The sequence below is a fragment of the Rhamphochromis sp. 'chilingali' genome, assembly GCF_963969265.1.
Source record: "Rhamphochromis sp. 'chilingali' genome assembly, chromosome: 16".
In the NCBI taxonomy this organism is placed as follows: domain Eukaryota; kingdom Metazoa; phylum Chordata; class Actinopteri; order Cichliformes; family Cichlidae; genus Rhamphochromis; species Rhamphochromis sp. 'chilingali'.
This window is the reverse complement of record NC_137943.1, coordinates 23,054,558-23,073,570: the sequence shown is the minus strand read 5'-3', so window position 1 is coordinate 23,073,570 and position 19,013 is coordinate 23,054,558. Positions and strand designations below refer to the sequence as shown.

The 19,013-nt window shown below is 37.7% G+C and overlaps 1 protein-coding gene across 1 annotated transcript; it reads left to right on the top strand.

Moving 5' to 3' along the window:
- Positions 1-241: 241 nt before the first annotated feature.
- Positions 242-16,721, top strand: LOC308383479 (macrophage mannose receptor 1-like; the record flags this gene model as incomplete). Its single annotated transcript, XM_080861453.1, has 32 exons — positions 242-305; positions 528-884; positions 1,047-1,217; positions 1,806-1,961; positions 2,759-2,869; positions 3,113-3,250; positions 3,341-3,517; positions 3,793-3,947; positions 4,808-4,921; positions 5,339-5,454; positions 5,590-5,738; positions 5,827-6,026; positions 6,882-7,000; positions 7,198-7,270; positions 7,348-7,501; positions 7,826-7,864; positions 8,110-8,273; positions 8,391-8,455; positions 9,606-9,706; positions 9,842-9,984; positions 10,129-10,234; positions 11,330-11,454; positions 11,620-11,667; positions 11,854-11,889; positions 13,195-13,297; positions 13,873-14,105; positions 14,305-14,470; positions 14,649-14,816; positions 14,904-15,020; positions 15,821-15,982; positions 16,407-16,430; positions 16,507-16,721. 32 exons carry the CDS (start codon positions 242-244, stop codon positions 16,719-16,721), a joined length of 4,269 nt encoding a protein of 1,422 aa, XP_080717579.1.
- Between the last annotated feature and the right edge of the window lie 2,292 nt (positions 16,722-19,013).

Sequence of the window (19,013 nt, the reverse complement as noted above, 5' to 3'; positions counted from 1 at the left end):
ACATAATTGTAACTGTAATTCTAGCACTTCCTGTTTCACACACTGATTTGTTTATTACTCAGTTTCAATCACGTAGTAATTTGTGTAATACTGGAAGTCGACAAGGCCCTCCTTGTTCCTCTGAGACAGAACAAATAATACTCTTAGGACTGGTGGTCAACAGTCATTCACACAAGCCTTAAACACTTTGCAAGAAATGCATGTATAAAGTTTTCTAATACAAATTGCAGGAATACTAACAATGAGGATAACTTGTAAAATCTTTGTGATCCTCATCCAAACATTTTATTGTTTGGCTTCAGATGGTACAGTAATCCAACTTTTAATTTTAATCTTTTGTCAGATTTTATTGATTTCCTCTGCTCTGTGTTTTTAAAACGAGCATGTTTATCCTGTAAATTTATGTCAGCATATCATTTGGCTCTTCTTGTCAGCAAGAAGAGTGAAATGATTCAGAGTCAATGAGGCACCAAAAGCAATCCCAGTCATGGAAATGAAGTGAATTTATATCAATTATTTTTCAACAGACTCACCATTTCAGCTAACTAACAGGGGCACTGGTTTTTGTTTGATAAAAACAAATAACCACTGCAATGACATTCGCTGGACAACTGGTGATCGACTACTGGTTCTGCAGAGGAACAAGTGCCTGGGTGTCCAGGGAAAAAGTGTGGGCAGTGAAGTAAACCTCTACGATTGCGATGAAGCCAGTGAGCTCCAAAAGTGGGAATGCAAGAACGAAACAGTGTTCGCTCTCAAAGGCCAGGAGCTTTACATTGAGCTCACTGCAGATAACACAGCCATTCTCTCCAGGACAACAGGACCAAATAACCACCTCACAATTTCTGGAACATCCAGTGGTGCCTGCACAAGAACTTATAGAGGTATTGTGCCATGTGAAAAAGAGTATAATGCAATTTTTCTTAGATAAGAGGGTTGTATTAAATGGATGCACAGGTTTCTACCTAGCTTCATGTCTTAAAGCTGTTTGTGATAAATGTGTTTTACAGTCTTTGTTTTGTTCGTTTGTTTATTTGACCTTTTAGAGCTTTTTACCATCGGTGGAAATGCAGCGGGAAGGCCGTGTATGTTTCCCTTTCTATACAAAACTCAGTGGTATTCAGACTGTACTAAATTTGACTCCTCGGAAAAGCGTCTTTGGTGTGCAGTTGAAACAAACTATCAAAGCGAACGCTGGGGGTACTGCCCAACCATGTGTGAGTAATGAAACCAATTGAAGGAAATAATTCAACCATTAGGACCTACAATTATTTTTCAGAGCTCTTACAAGGATTAACTGATTTATTATATACTTTTAACTTAAGTCAACTCCCATAGCTGAACAGAGGCAAAAAAAATCAACATTAAGTTAGAGAAGTAAAGTATTACCTTTACTATTGCACCAGTGTTGTTGAAGACCGGAGCCAGAATTGGCCTGGGAAAGACTCCAAAACAACCCACTGGAAGACTCTGGAAAATATGAAGAAGTGCATAGACTTTAAACTTTTAACTGTATTTTGATAAGTTCTGCTGCTTTTCTTATATTCCCAGTTTTCCTTGATCATGACTCAATCACTATTTCTATTCATACTACAACAAAGTCGTTAAATTACAGAAAAACAATTAAATGACAGAAAAGCTGCCCCCCCCCCCCCCCCCCCCCAGAAAAAAGATAATTTTTCTATAATATTTGAATTGCATTGAAGGAAAGTTGAGTTTCACTGGTTAGGCCCACTAAAGATTAAAGTTACCCATGATCTAAAATGAGTTTGACTTATAAACATATATGCATTTTGTATATACAGCCAAGGAAGACTGGAATATGCACCCAACAACGGGAGCGTATTACCAGCTTAACATACAGTCAGCTTTGACTTGGCACCAGGCACAAGTCAGCTGCAAACAGCAGGGAGCTTCCCTTCTCAGCATCGATGATCCTCACGAGCAGGCTTATATCACAGGTAATCTGCCTCGGACACACTGAAAAAGTGATCATGTATTTATGTGCATACTTTAACTCCTGTAAAGTATGTGTATCCAAACATAGTATTTTATTCTATTTTATATAGTATATTGTTCTTTTTATCTTATTCTATTCCATTGTTTTTCTTGACTGTTGCTCCCTGTAACTTTGCACTGTCCACTTTCTGTCGTGACTCAACAAATTTCACACGTGTGACTAATCAGAGTTTATCTTATCTTTTCTTATCTCTTATCTTTGTGTTATGAATTACATGATTTTCCCCCCATCATTTAAAAAAAAGAACATTAACACTAGTTTTGATTATTGTTAAGATAAGATAAGATAACCTTTATTAGTCCCACGCGTGGGAAATTTGTTTTGTTACAGCAGTGGACAGTGCAAAGTTGCATAGAAAAATTAGAAGAAAAAAACACTGGAATAATATATCCATAAGATAATGTACACAATATACACTATAATACAACGATGCCAGAAAGAGTATTGCACTTAGTGTTATTGCTATTGCACATGTGTGGATGTGTGTGTTTGATCAGTTGAAGTCTTTGTTGTGGAGTCTGACAGCAGTGTGGAGGAAAGACCTGCGAAATCTCCCCGTCCCACATCGTGGGTGCCGCAGACTGCCACTGAAGGAGCTGCTCAGTGCTGTCAGAGTCTCCTGCGTGGGGTGGGAGATGTTGTCCAACAGGGATGATAGAGGTTACAATTAGAGATTTATTTAACGCAAAGTGAAAGACATTTTTTCTTTTTCATTTCTGTACTCAATGGCTCCAACAGCACTGCTATGGAAAGGGGGCAATACACTTTGGATTGGACTCATCCTAGATCCAGAACATGGCTGGAAATGGATAAATGGCAGGCCTTACCGTTACATGAAATGGGACTCAGGTGATATAATATATTCTAGCAGATTACTGGTAAAACAGCTGTTTAAGTTAGCATAAAGACATGAAAGAGGCAGAACAGCCTGACTCTCTATGACGGCAACAATAAAACATATTAATAGAAAATATACAATTTGTTAACTGAAAAAAACTGAAATGCATCTGCAAAAAGAAAGATAGAAATTGGAGCCCGGGTATAAGACTGTTGTAGAGTTAACATGTAAAGTATATCTATCATCATGTTTAGGACATCCACTTCCTAATCCCGGATACAACTGTGCAGTTGTTGATCCTAGTGTACGGTACCTTTGGCAAAGTTTACCTTGTAGCAATAAACTGGGCTACATCTGCTACAGTAAAGAGGCTGAAGAAGCTCCTACACGAGGTAAATAAAAAAATTTTCTTCAGATTTTGGTTATAGCATAACTGAAATATTCCTCAACACTTATTTTATTACTTTGTTATTTATGATCAGCTGGGACAGGTTTTTGTTCAAACCCCTGGATACACTACAATGGCCACTGCTTCCACAGGAATCAGGCTCAGAAAACATGGTCTGAGGCTCAGGTAGCTTGCCACCAGGATGGAGGAGACTTAGTGAGCATCCACAGTGTGGAGGACCAAAGCTTCATCATCTCTCAGCTTGGATATAGTATGTATGGATATTTATTTTAAAAAGGATCATTGTTAAGGAACAAATAATTAAAACAAAAAATCCCTGTAAATCCTCAGGTGCTGGTCTCTATTCCTTGAATCAATATTTTGACATCAGAAAAATATAAAAACCATTGAGGTTATTCAAAAGATTTACAACCATGAATAAAAACAAGCAAACTGCATGGAACATGTTTTCTAACATGCATGTAATCCATTTGTAGATTTGGAAAAATACAAAAATGTCCTTTTGTTTTTAACCAACGTCTGCAGCATCCACTGATCAGCTTTGGATTGGAATGAATGACAGGAAGACAGAGGGGTTATTTGACTGGTCTGACCACTCGACTGTCACCTTCACCAGCTGGGAGTTTGGGAAACCAGCTGTGTCTTCTGAAATAAAAGACTGTGTTCTCATGCGTGGAGAGGTACGCAGCATCATCGAGTGCATACGGTGCACATATTACTTCAATCTACACTCACTGGCCACTTTATTAGGCAGTTTGGCAGCAACTCAGTGCATTTATAGGGAGCCGTTGAAGTTTAAACAGAGCATCAGAATGGAAAACAAAAATGATGATGAATGCTTTCAGCTTTGTCTACTTTGAGAAGACAACAGTAACTCAAATATTCAATAACCAATACAATACAACCTGAGGCTGTAGAGCATTTCCGAACACTAGGGATGGAAATAGATAATAATTTTGTGATTCAGATTCCATTATCAATATTACTCATTGATTCGATTACTTGTCGATTCTCTTATCAATTCTTTTCGGGTTCTCATTGGCTCTGCTTTGAGAGTCACCACCATTGCTGAGCAGTATATCAAAAACATTATAGTCATGCAAATTAAGTGCACACTGTGTGGTCAGATGTTTGTCCATGTTGGAGTTATTTCCCTTCTTTGTTCTGATCAGTGTAATCATCTTCTCATTACTTTTGTTACCTGTTGAAGCTCAGATTCTGCCTGCCGGATTGGGGTCAATCTGCTTTCTGTGCAGGTGTTTGCTAAGAGCGTGAGTTGTGTCAGGAGCGTTATACATTTTTTTCTGTCCCGGATGCAGTTTGCACTTTATCAGCGCGCTCTCTTTTGTGCAATAAATATAACAGTCCATAAGCACACTGTAGACTGTACCACTGTCTTTGTCTTCCAACATACTATACTGAACACACAATGCACAGCATATACAATAAATATTTACATTAACATATGACATTAAATTTGTAAAGTTTAAAAAATACCAATACCAGTACTTCCAGATCTACTTATGGTACTTTGTTACAGAATGGAAACTGGGCAGATCTTGTATGCGAGGAGCAACATGGCTTTATTTGTAAGAAGATGAGTGCCTTAAGACCATCTGGAGAGGAAGTGGAGCAAAACACAGGCTGCAAAAATGTGGGTATAATTATGAATTTGTTTAAAAAATAAACCATAAGAATTGTGAAGTTATTAGGTTGGGGTTGAGGTTGCATGAAATAATGATTATTTAATTAAATGAATATTGTTTTCTGCAAAATTTAAAGCTAAAGAATAATTTCGTACAATGAGACAATTAGGTGAAAGTTAGTGGACTGGGTTGCTTGAGCGTGTTGACAGTCATTTTTAACATGACCGATGTTTGACAAATACCGTTGAACCTGTTCACTCATTTCAAGCTCCATATTATTACTCGTGGGAGCCCCACACAGCTGCTGGGTCATAATAAGAACTGACCATAACTGAGCTTTAAAAAAAATCTCCTTTTCCTTGTCATTGTTAAAAATCTGAATCATTTACAGTGTTTCTTCATGATCTTCTTTTCCATCAAACCAGGGGTGGAGGAGACACGGCTCATACTGCTACTTTATAGGAATACAGACTAAAACATTTGATGAAGCTAAAGATGACTGTAAAGGTTCCCTTTCTTACTTAGCTGATGTTTCAAATGGGTAAGATTTGTTTTACATGTCTTTATTCCATATGTTTTGAGCGCACAAAACAAAATGTGAACGAAAAACAAACATAAATAATCACATCAACTTTTGAAGCTTTTTAAACGGCTGTACTCTTGAAATTATTTTCAGGGTGGATAATGCATTTCTTGTAAGCTTGGTGGGGATGCGACCAGAGAAACACTTTTGGCTGGGGCTTTCAAACCAGAAAAATACTGAAGAATTTGTATGGACCAACACAGACTCAGTGAGATTCACACACTGGAATGCTGAAATGCCAGGTATGGTGACACATTTAACTCCGTCAGTAAGACATTGCAGAACATAGCCTCACAACTAAATTTTTTATTATTTCTCTGACAATGAAAGGGAACAGACAGGGTTGTGTTGCGATGAAAACTGGGATTTTTGCTGGCCTCTGGGATGTGGTGCCCTGCACAAATAAGGAGAAATACATCTGTAAGCACCTAGCCGAGGGGGCAGTTTTAACCCCTCCACCACCCACTCTTTTCCCTCCTGAGTGTGCATCTGGCTGGACTCGCCTGGGGTTTAGTAACCGGTGTTTTAAGGTACAATCTCAAGGAAAAACTTAATTTGATCAGGTTGTCCTAACTCATACTAAAGACAAGATCATATACTTATATATGAAGGGTCATCAAAAAGTTCCCAGTATAGATCAATAAAAGTGATTTAAATGTGCTAAATCTCCCTTTTAAACCAGCTTCTATTTTCACATCACTTCATTGCAGTCCTGTGATCTTCCTTTGTGCTTGTAACTCTGCAGTGCATGCTGGGTCTCCTCCAGTTGTGATACTCAACTTAATTTTACATTTTGCGAAGTGGACAATGTTCCAGCGAGGTAAAATTGGGAATGTTTCAAGTTGGCAAGCAAAGATTATGCTGGTACGGCCAAAGTGCCGCTGTGTTTTTCAGGGCTCGCTATAGTAGTGTACGCTAGCATGCTAGCATACACCATGTTTCAGGCTACAGTTCAGGTAATTCTGGTCTCGCTCTTCACACGGCAGTCTGTCATTGTGGTTGGAAACTGTTCAGCTAAAACCTGCAGAAAACTGCTCAGTCATAGCAGCAGACCCAGCTCCCATCAGCTGTGTTGATCCTTTTTGTAAGACATTTGCACCAATTTAAAACAGAAGTTGTTTTTTGCTGTTTGTGCAAGTTTAAGGTCTAAGTTGAAACTGCAGAGAGCACAGTGTGTATGATCAGAACAGCACTTCCAGAAAACAATTTAAAAACAGCAGCCTGACAAAAATTTAATTGGGTAATATTTTTTAATGTTTAAGTCCAGTAACCTTTTGATCACCCCACGTGAATACAACATCTTAGCCTTTGCACAGTATATAAAAGTTGTGTGACCTTGACATTACCAAATCACACTGAGCATCTTTATGTCGGTTGGTGTTAAGTTGTTTGATAGGTATTCTATACAAAAGAAGACCTGGTTTGAAGCCAAAGATTACTGCAGGGCTATCGGAGGAGACCTGCTCAGCATCCACAGTTCTGTTGAGCTTCAGTCCGTACCTAGGTACAGTATAAAAGAAAATAGAACTAGTTGTTATAATAATAATAATAATAATAATAATAATAATAATAATAATAATAATAATAATAATAATAATAATAATAATTGCTAGCAAGTTCTTCCACAGATAACTAATGAGTTGGAAAATGTCTAACAATTATTTTTTAAGTTTATATCAATAATGTAAATTTCTATTACAGATTACAAGCAGCTTGGATTGGACTTAGTGCCCCAGATCCTGACACAGGTTATGTATGGAGCGACGGAACTCCAGTAAGTTGTTCATTTTTATGCATTATTCAGAAGATGCAATTAAATAACTTTTTTTCATTGTTTCCTTCTTTTTAAAGCTAAATTTCCAACAATGGAAGATTGGAGAGCCAAACAATAAAAATAATGTTGAGTCTTGTGTGGAAATGAAACCAGAGCGCATATTCAGAAGACAATCTTGGAGTGACATACACTGTGAGAAATACAGCGAATGGCTGTGCCAGATCCGTGCAGGTGAAATTGCTAACCAAACACATTTATGCATTTGTTGAAGGTGAACTCAGTGAGAGTAACTTTCACACAATGTCTTCCTAAGATTTATTGTCCTCAGATTTTGGAGTAAACATCAAACTATTGATAAAATCTTTATTTGGGAGCTGATTTTGTGTACAGATTGGTTTGTTCCTATATGCACAATTTCTTGGTTTAGTACCCATGTTCTTGAACACTAGGATGCACAGTCATATTTCTTAACATATTCTCTGCTTAGAGCTGTGTTGCAGAACCTCGAATTCTCTGTCCAGTGCACTGTTTTTAAATGATTTTATAACAATACAGGAATGACCCCAAATCCGCCTCCAGACCCCGTCACTCCAAGTAAGTCTGGCATTTTTTTCATCAAACCTGAAGAAAATCACCTTTATCTCCATTTTTTTTGTTCTTCTAAGCACAATAAAGCTTACAATTGTGGGTTAACTTTTTAAAACCTATAGCTGATCTGTTGTTCAGTCCACTAAATTTTCAACCACACAACCACTATGTCTTCCTAAAAAAACAACAAATCAAAAAAACAACAGTTATAGTGAATATAATCCATATTGCAAGTTTTGATCTATTTCCAGGCTATAATAAAACATCAGATGGGTGGTTTGAATGGAACAGGAATCAGTATTATATTAACAGAAATCAGATGGGCATGGAAGATGCTCGTCGGTACTGTCAGCAGAGGCATAGTGACTTGGTAACTATCAGCAGTGAAGCTGAAAGGGTCTTTCTATGGAAACTGGTGAGCAGCAACATACTGTACTACACTACTAGCATCCATTTCCACAGAATTTAAGTTCAGGTCATGCTACAAGTTAAATATTTCTGATTCAGCCTCCTTTCTACATATCTGGGCTAGATACAAGACACAGGTCATCACCCTTACTGGATTGGCCTCATTGTAGATCTTGATGGAACATTTGCGTGAGTATAAAACAAATAATGTTTCTAAGTAAATTCCAAAAAGTTGATTCTGTTCATCTGTACAGAGCGTTTTCAGTGGGAGAAATGTCCAAGTGGCTTCTTCAGTCTCAGCTGACTGCAGGTTTCACCAACCTCATAAACAGTACATTTGCATAATGACTGAAAGCAGCACTACTTAATGAACAATGGGCTAGCCCCACCCAATCATGTAGGGTGAGGCTAGGTTTCACAATGAACTCACCCGAAACCCTGGCTGATTGTGACCTACACCCGTTTTCACACCTCGGCTCATGTGATTAGAGGATCATCAGAGGATCCTTTTGTCCCTCTTTGGTGGGTTACTCCCACAGAGTTTAAATCTGGGACTCTCCACAAAAAGCTTCTCGGCTGAGAGGTGAAATGTCTTCAAGAAACTTAAAGAAGTCCAGACGCTTTTCTTTCCAAGCTCCTTAGACTGCCTTGAACATTAATATGCAAATTCTCATTCTAAGTAAATTACATAAAAATGTAAAAAGAGAAAGAAACTTAACAAAAATAGTTGACATATAGCCGATATTACCTGTTGAACACTGTGTTGTGTTATTTGCAATTTGAAAATTAGGCATCAGAATCTGTGAGATGTCGGTCAGGGTTTTGTCACTATCCAACCAAAATTTACTGAACCAGCAGCAAAAAAAGTTCGAAACTACGCTTCACATTTGATAAACATCATCGTTAATTCTCTCTTACTTTTGCTGTTTTTCTTTCCCCATGATAAAATCACACAACCACATCCCAAAGTGTTCTATTGGACTGAGAGCTGGTGACAGCGGAGGCCATTTGAGTACAGTGAACTCACTTTCAAGTTCGAGAAACCAGCTTGAGATGATTTGAGCTTTGTGACATGGCTCATTATCCTGATGGAGGCAGCCATTACATGATGGGAATACTGATTCATGATGTGGAAACTCTTTTTTACTTTTAGGAGTACACTTAAAACTAAACTAGAAGTTTCCTTTTTTGATAAATCCTATAGTTTAGACTGGTCATCCTAATGAGAAGTGATTTGGCACTATTTAAAGATTTTTGAATTGAATTGAATTGTTCCTAACACACAGTGAGTGTAGAAGGTATGCACATTTATGTTTTTGAAAATTTGTGTTTCAAAAAGCTGGATGGATGATTCTCCAGTCGTCTTTCAAGCGTGGAGTGAAAATCAACCCAACTTCCAGAACAATGACGAGAACTGTGTGGCTATTACTCCCTCTAGGGGTGAGTAAGCTGATACATTTTCACTAGCTTTCATCCAAATATTAACATGAGTATAAAACACCAATGAAGTCCATTATCTACATATTTATTCTTTCAATTACAAAAAAATATTTTATATTTGGAATCGGCTCACAGGGTTCTGGCATGATTATAACTGTGGATTTCAGCTTTCCTTCATTTGTAAACGCAATAGCTCAATGCCCGAGCACATTTCAGTGGTACCAACTGTTCTTCCAAAGGGTGGCTGCCCACAGGACTGGAAAAAATTTAATTCAAAGGTCAGAGTCGCTCCTAAATATTGTCTCCTAAAGAAATGTGATGTAACTCATGAGTGCGTTATAACACTGCATTTTAAAAACTACAGTTATGCATAAGAATGAGCAAATCTGAAGTATCACAAGCTGATCATTTTTCAACTACAGTGTTACAGCATCATTAGCAGGGAATTAGAGACGTGGGAAGGAGCAAGAACACAATGCAAAAACAAAGGAGGAAATCTGGCCTCTATTCTCTCAAAGCATGTACAAGGTTTGTCCTTTTTATATTATACATTCTCTTTTATAACAAAGGAGTCAAAAAGTCTGAACCCATTCATTATTTGTGTTTTTATGCTCTGTCATACTAATAGAAAGATGTATTTTATGTTACCAGGAAAAATATGTAGTGGACACATGAAAGTGTGTCCATAAAGTCTGGCATCTTTTCCTCTGATCCCCTCAGTTTTTTGGTTGCTTTTCTTTATCGCATACATTTTCCCTGCAGACATGCTGATGGGTTTCCCAATCATGCTTCATTAAGAAACATAGTTATGCTTTTGTGTGATGTGCATGTAGTAACCTGTGATGTAAACTGTCTAGATGTGTGTAGGACAAGAGACTATTTTATTGCATAAAATAGTGCTGATCACGTCAGCTTATTGCGCTGCTGGATACACTTGGCCAGACAAGGAAAAATAATTTACTGACTCCAGTTTGTTGGTCTGGTGAGCCACCTGTCACCTGACTCACAGAGACTTTCCTCCACCCTGTCCTCATTCACAAAGTGCTTTCTAAGCCTGAACATTACAGCTAACAGGTGGATTTTCCTGCTTCAGTCCAGCTAGCCAAACAGCATACAGCCTTTCACTGCTAACAAAATGGAGAGTAAAAGTGGACAGTATATCCTCAGTCTCTTAACATAAAACTCCTTGTTGCAGTTGCAGCCAGGGACAGCACAAAAGTGATCCCCTTAAACTGATTTTTAGTTTTATTTTCTCTTGAATTACTGGTTCTGTTACTAGTTAGCTAACATAAACTAATTTAAGTCTATTGACCACAACCAACCAACCAACCAAACTGGTCATGTAACATTCCATACTGTCAGAAGATGGCAGTAAACGTGTTTTTAAAGTTTAATTTTAAGCACTTATTTCTTAAATCCAGCTACACAGGCAGTGTTACATCTATGTAAGTTTTTGAGAGCAGGGCTCCATAATGTAAAACCATAAATGTAAATGATGACACACAGTGCTCAACAGTGCCCTGTCCTACCATTTTCTTAATTTAAACTGCTAACATGAAATTCAAAATAAGTATATATTTGTGACAAACACAAAACAATGTCTGTTTTTTATATTATTTCTAGTGTTTTTGACTTCTAAAATGTTGGACGCGCCTACAACAGACCTCTGGATCGGTTTACATTATTTGCTTGGTTATTCATTTTACTGGACCAATGGACAACCAGTGCGGTACACCAACTGGCGTTCTGTGAGTGGTCATCAGTGTACTTGAAGTTTAACCTTGTCAGTTTTGTTATTCCCCCTACTTTACCACAACAAAAAAATATTAGCATTATAGTCATTTGTATGCATCTGAATTGTATACACTGTATTTCTGTGCATTGTTAAGCATGTTTAACGTACCAGTCTTCAGTTGCAGATGACTGGGCACTGGATGTTTTTTACGGATGATGAGGATGAGGTACTTGATTATTTAACTGGAAGGTGCAATAACACTTAATTTGTTACAACTCACAGAAAGGTCTGGTGTAGTTAATGATTCTAGCACATGATACATTGAGCTTTTTATTTAATTGTCATTATATGTAATATACTTTCTCCTTATATTCAAATATCACTCTAGTTCATATCCTAATTTTCATTGCAGAGAGATCATCGTGGTTATTTCTCAAGAGATGCCAAGGTAACTACTCTCCTTATGCCACATTGAAAAAAAAAACAGTTAATATTATTTACCCTTGCATACTATTTGTATTCTATATCTTGATCCAGACCAAGAATTCCATCATAGTATTGATACAATAATAATTTTGAATAAAGCTCAATTTAGCACGATAAATAGTCTATCTGGAATGGATGAGCAATCCATTACATAACTGGAAGTCTGGGACTTCCAGATACAGACAGGCAAACTGGTGATGGCTAACCAACCAGCCATAGTATTGTGGACAAGCAGTGGAGGACACCCGTAGTGAAGGCAACAGTGGTCCTAGTGGTAACAAGGGCACCCGGGGCAGTGACCCCCAAACTTGGCGAGTATGTGCGTCAGATCCCAGGAACAACATACGAGATCTCAGGTTAGAACAACGCAGTCCTAGGAACAGCAGAGATACTGTGCAGCCTAATCCTTTATTGACCAGAAGGTCCCTTTCTCTCATGAGAAGGGGGTTTGAAAACGATGTGCCGGGAGTTCGCTGTTCTCGCCCTGGCTAGCTATCGAGCTGGTGGGTAACAGACGTCTCCAAAAAACGTCGGAGCACTTTTGCAAATATGTGATATCTTGATAAACCGAGCAGATATTTGAAGTTTACACAGCTACATTCAAGCCTGGAAATATGTAAAAAAAAAATATTTTGTGACCCAGAAAGAGTAAAAAGAGTAATATTAAAACTAGTAGCTGCCACCATTGTTGGAAACTGGAATTGGCTGGGCTGCGCTATGAATTCTGGGATATGGTAGGCCACGAAGGATACACCCAACCCATCCTTCAAATCTGGGGAAAAGGAGGACGCATTTGGCGGCTGCATTTGGAGGATTCTACGAATTTGGACAGCCTTTGTGACGTCGCTGTGATGTAATCGGCCTACAAATGCGGCCTCAGGAGGATGCAGCCTATGAATTTGACACCCCCATTGACCTGGAACAGCTTCAATGTTCAAAAATTCGTAGCACCTGTACAACATTCAAAACATAATAAATAACCACACCCCACCCCCCCCAAAAGGAAAAAAAATTAAAGTAGTATTATTTTTGTTTAGTCATCAAATGTCATAATAAAATAATGACATTTAGGACATTTCTCCGGTCAAATGTCAAAACACATCAAATTTGACCTGAAAAGTATATAAGGGTTAATAATGAATTAAAGAAATTGTTCACAGTAGTGTATTGGCAATAAACACAAACCATAAATATGGAAAGTAAGGCCAGCAAAACAGATCCAGATATAACCTTAGTTTCTTTATTTCTATTCTGTCTGTCTCACCAGAGAGGATGTGCTGTGATGACAACTGATCGTACCACTGGTATTGGGAAATGGGACCAAAGGTCCTGCAGTGACAAAAATGGATATATTTGTCTTCGTAATCTTGGTGAGCCAAGATTTTCAAATGCTTGTTATATATATTTATTTAATTGTATTTTTATACTGTAGTGCATCAGAAAAATGCTGTAGCTCTATGTATGTAGCTCCTCCTGTTCCATCATATCCCTAAGGTGCTCTATTGGGTTGAAATCTGGTGACTGTGGAGGCCAACTGAGTACAATGAGCTAATTACACATGTTCAAGAATGTGTTGTATTGCTGCCACATTAGAACACAGAAGTTAGTATATTGTTTGGAAAAAAATGTTTGACTAACTATCAGTGCATTTTGTGTCATGGTCCTGGGTCTTCAAATCAACGTTTTGAGTTTTTATTTTGAATTTAAGAGATGATTTAAGTTCATGCTCTGTATTATTTGTCTTGAATGTAGTATTTCATAGTGCTCCTCAGGTTTTGTTTTTTTGTTTTTTTTAATTTAGCGTTATTCCAACAGAATAGTGTCACAATTGGGCAAATAAGTAATTTCTTCTCGGAAGCAGAACAATATTCTAGCCTTCAGACATAGATGAAGCAAATTAAAATTGAAGTTTTTTAACCATTTTATTTATTTTTACTGTGCACAGATCCATCTCTCCCAGACTCCCCTGAACCAACAGCTAACAATGGCTATGTGAAAATACTTAATGATTCAATCAAAGTTGTTACTCAGAAAATGAACTGGGATTCAGCCAAAAAGTACTGTGAGCTTGATGGCGCTAACCTGGCTAGCTTGCGAAATGAGTGGTCACAGGTCTATGTTGAGCTGATGGCTTTGGAAATGGAAGGTCCTTTGTGGATTGGACTGAACAAAAAGCAGGTACAGCACACAAATGGTTTCACCTAATCTACTTGTAACTTTACTAATGTAAATGTTTGCGTAATTATTTAGTTTTGCTAATGTACCTGATTTTAATAAATCCCCTGTAGGGAATTTACACTCTGCATTTAACCCATTCACCCAGTGAAGCAGTGAAGCATGGAGCATGTTATATATCATCTTCATCTTTTTCCTTCAGACTGGATATTTCAGACCTATTGACGGCTGGGAAATGACCTTTTCCAACTGGGATCGATTTGAACCAGAAATGCAACAATCTTGTGTGTATGTGAATAATGAAAATGGAAAATGGAAGACTGCTGATTGTGCTCACAACATGGCCAGTGTTTGTATGAAGTCTACAGGTAGGGCTCATGTAAAATCTGATAAAGCGATCCTACATTTCTGGTGCTATGAACTTTTTTTTTTTATTTCCCTATTTTAGATCTGACATAGTTTGTTTATTGTATATCAGTACCAATTAAAGATGCTTGAATGCTCATTGGATTTAAACTATATATCTGGTTACTTTTTAATTCACAGATGTTCCACCAACAGAGTCAACAGAATCAGTCAGTTTTCCAGGAAATTGCCCTGAAGACCCAGCATCAAGAACTGGTTATACCTGGATACCCTTCAAGGGTTATTGTTACCTCTTTGTCAAAGGAAGTTTTGACTGGGGAGATGCATCTGCACTATGTATAAGATATGGTAAGGATATGGGAATGGTGTAATGCAAATTCCCAGTCCATCAGCTGTGTTTGGATTTAACAGTTTGTTTATCTTTTGTTGGTCAAGGTGGAACTCTAACCAGCATTGAAAATCCTGCTGAGCAAAGATTCATTTTTAACAACGTGCTAGTCTTTAAAGACAGCCAACCCCTTTTCTGGATTGGCATGTATCAGACTCACAAAGGTACAGTCATTTTTTCCACTCTTTCATAGAAAAATATTAATGTATACTTGAAGATAAATAAAAACAGAACACATAAACTGAAAATTGTAATTGTAACCGTGACATAAAATATCTGGTTAGTCTGTCTGGTGCTAGTGTATTTATTATCTCATTCTTATTGGCTGTTTATGCCCTGTCCTTATCTTCAATGTCATGCTGCTCTGTTGTATCTTAATTGCCCCTTGGCAATAAATAAAGTTTCTCTGATTCTGATTCGGTCCCATGCTGAAGATTCAAGCTGAGTGTTAATTAACACAATCTTAGTGTTTTAATATAACATGTGATTAGTGACAGGTTGCTGTGATTGAGAAAGTGATTTTCCTGGACTCTCTGCAGTGACTTGTTACTTACAAGGTAGACCAGCCTTTGGACAGATCCCCAGAGATCAAATTTCCCCAAATGATTAATGTTTCATGTTGCATTCAGAAAGACATGAAACAAACAATTGAGACAAACTCAGTGATTACTTCAGACTTCTAGACATCCACACTTCTTTTGGCTACCGATGACTCGTCACCTATTGACCATTAAGAAGGAGGGGAAAAAAGCAAACTGCCAAACACAACTATGAACATTTGGTAGTGGAGCATTAAGGTGCTAGTGTTGTGTTTTCAGTCACTTCTACTGCTCTGAAGTGGCGAATTAATGTAACTTTTCAAGTTATTCCCCTTCATACATATTTCCTATTGCAAGAGTAAAAATAAAGTACCAGTTTTCTTGCAACTGAACTAGAGCAAAAGAGAAATTCTGTTTGTTTCTAGGCTTGTGGAAATGGTTGGATAAAACAGCCATTGACTTCATTAACTGGGGTCCAAATGAGCCTGGCGGTTTTGGAACCTATGGAGCAATTGCATCTCTAGATGGGAGTTGGACAACAGGCAGGGTGTATAGTAGCAAGGGATTTATTTGTAAAGCACCTAAAGGTAAGTCCAGAAATTTAAAAAATGGTTTTGTAATAGCACAAATGTGCAACACATACACCTAACAACATGTTTCAATTAGTGCTGTCAGCGTTAATCTTGTTAAAATGATGTTAACACCATAACCGCATTAACGCGGCGGTTCTCCGTTAGCAAGTTAACGCGGATCGCCATGTGGGAGGAGCTGCATGGCGCTAATGCGTTAACAACCTAACCACGCTAACGCGTTGACACCGTGCAGCCCTCACACGGGGCAATCCGCGTTAACTCGCTAACGGAGATTTGCCGCGTTAATGCAGTTATGCAACATTTAACAACATTTTAACAAGATTAACACTGACAGCACTAGTTTCAATTGATTTAGCATTACAGTACCAGTCCCTGCAGTGACACAGAAATTTTTATCTTTTTTAAATCTTCTTTTTAGTATTACAAGCACCAACAACAATTGGTAAGTTGTGTCTTTTTTTATATTTGTCTTACATTTATAATTTAGTTGGACTAATCTATGTGCTCAATCTATACAGCAAGTTCTTCTATAGAGGATCCTAAAGCCAATGGCCACATGGTTTTGGAGGTTTTGCTTGGCATTACTGTGACTGCCATAGGGATAGTCATCATCATCTTCCTGTTGAAAAAGTCTGGTATCTGCCAGTCCATCTCTGAAAACTTAACTACCTTTGATAACCCGATGTTCTTTAACAATGAACAGGTCCAGGCTGGTGTGGTGGGTGAAAATTAATTGGTATCAAATGCATATGATGGGAACTCACAACTAACTGTTTAATGTGTATACCTGCATAATCTAATAGAGCTCTGATTTAGAAAATTTAGTTTTATTTAGTCAGTTAGCAGTAAGTGGCATATTTTTAGATAATCTTATTTGATATTTAATTTTGTGTTTTTTTTAAATAATAAAAACTCCCAATTAAAAGATAACTGATCAGTAATTTTAATCCATACATTTTTTAATTTTTAATTTTTATTTTTTACAAATATAAATGTTAGAATAGCTCTACATGGATAGATGTAGATTGATTTTTGTGTGTTAACCAAAGTTGGGATGTGTAGTTGATTGTAAATAATGCAAATACTGTCGCATGTCCTACTGATCCATTTTGTCTTTGAAATCTTGATCACAAGACCTCTATCACAGGAAATGAAACAATTTGATTAAAGTTTATTTACAAGAATAAAATATCGGTTTCACTTTTGCCAAAAGATTCATCGGATTTATTCTAGTACTTCCTTTGCTTAGTTTACAATGTCTGAGCATAATGTCTGGTTACACTAGTTAGTGCAGTGCAGCGAGGAATGCCCAGACCTCTACATTGGAGAGACCAAGCAGCCACTTCACAAACGTATGGCACAACACAGAAGAGCCACCTCCACAGGACAAGACTCAGCAGTCCATCTGCATCTAAAGGCTAAAGGACACTCTTTCGAGGATGCCAATGTTCACATTTTGGACAGAGATGGCTTGAAAGAGGAGTGAAAGAAGCCATCTATGTCCACTGTGAGTGACCATCTTTGAACAGAGGCGGTGGTTTACGACACCAACTGTCTGCCATCTATAATTCAGTTTTGAGTTCCCTCCCCAGACGCCTGAACGCCCACTCACATCCTGGGCCATCTGACCTCAGGAATTCACATGATAAGGTGGGGCCAGGTTTCACAATGAACTCACCCGAAACCCTGGCTGATTGGGACCCACACCCAGTTTCACACCTTTGCTCACACGATTAGAGGATCATCGGGGGGTCCTTTTGTCCCTCTGTGGGGGGTTTCTCCCACTAGGTTTAAATCTGAGACTCTCCACCATTTGACCTTAGAACTGAAGAAGCTTCTCGGATGAGAGGTGAAATGTCTTCAAGCAACTTAAAGAAGTCCAGACGCTTTTCTTTGCAAGCTCCTTTGACTACTTAACTAGCGAAAATGCTTTATTTTATACACCCATTACATTTATCTACTGGTTAGGTTAGTATTTCTTCATTGGATATAAATGGAAAATAACGTTCATGGAGGCATGTGACACACGACACAGGAGCTCTAGTTTTACACTCCAACTTTATTCACCTCCAAACATGAACTGAGCATATTGCGCCAAAACACAGCAGAATCTTTCCTCCCAGCTTGGGTGTGAGTGGAGCCCTCTAGTGGGTCACCACACATTTTATCTTGAATGTGTGATCATTCTTTTCCAAAAACAAAGCAATAACTTGTAAAAGTGGTTTGGTTTATTCACCGCTAACAGTAATTGAATTCTTTTGATGAAAGGTTTTGTTTCAGAGACCATGATGCTTTAAAATTATACGCTGTTGCATTCATAGGAGCGACCGAAAAACATGTTTTAGACCAAAACTAGCAATAATTTATTCAAGTGTTTCTGTTTCTGAAGCAGTGAAAATACTTAATAAAAAGAAAACTCACTTTCTCACAATGAGGAAAATGTACCGAACATGCATTGTAGGGCAATGTAACTGTTCTATTGTTTACTTTATATTAGGTGAACTTTAGCTTGAAACATTAAAGATACCCAAAAAAGAAACAAGACAAATAAAATCAATTGCACCGTAGATCAAGGAACTCTGAAACTATAGATGGGTACAAGAAATCTAATTCACAGAAGATTCACAGTTTGTCCTCTATGATTTTCTTCACATTTACTCTTATTACTTATGAAACATAATTCTATGCAGCTTTCAGTTCTCAGATCTGTCAACAAATCCAATAAAAAATTAGAAATTAGAGCTATGCATGTTGCTATGCTTTGTATTTGATTAAATATTTGATTTTAGGGCTTAGTGGTTTTGATTTTCTTCTTTGTTTATTAACAAACTAGACTGTACTGCATTGTTTTTGTGGTTTATGATTGTGTTCTGTTTACTTACCCCTCATGTGTGATAGTGGTCTGATCAGCCATTATATATACCCTTGTGTCATTTCCTGTTGAGGTCAGTTATGTTTGTTTGGGCAGTCATTTGGTTTGTTAAGTTTGCAGTTGTTTGCCTGAGTTTAGTTTTGTTTCTTTGAC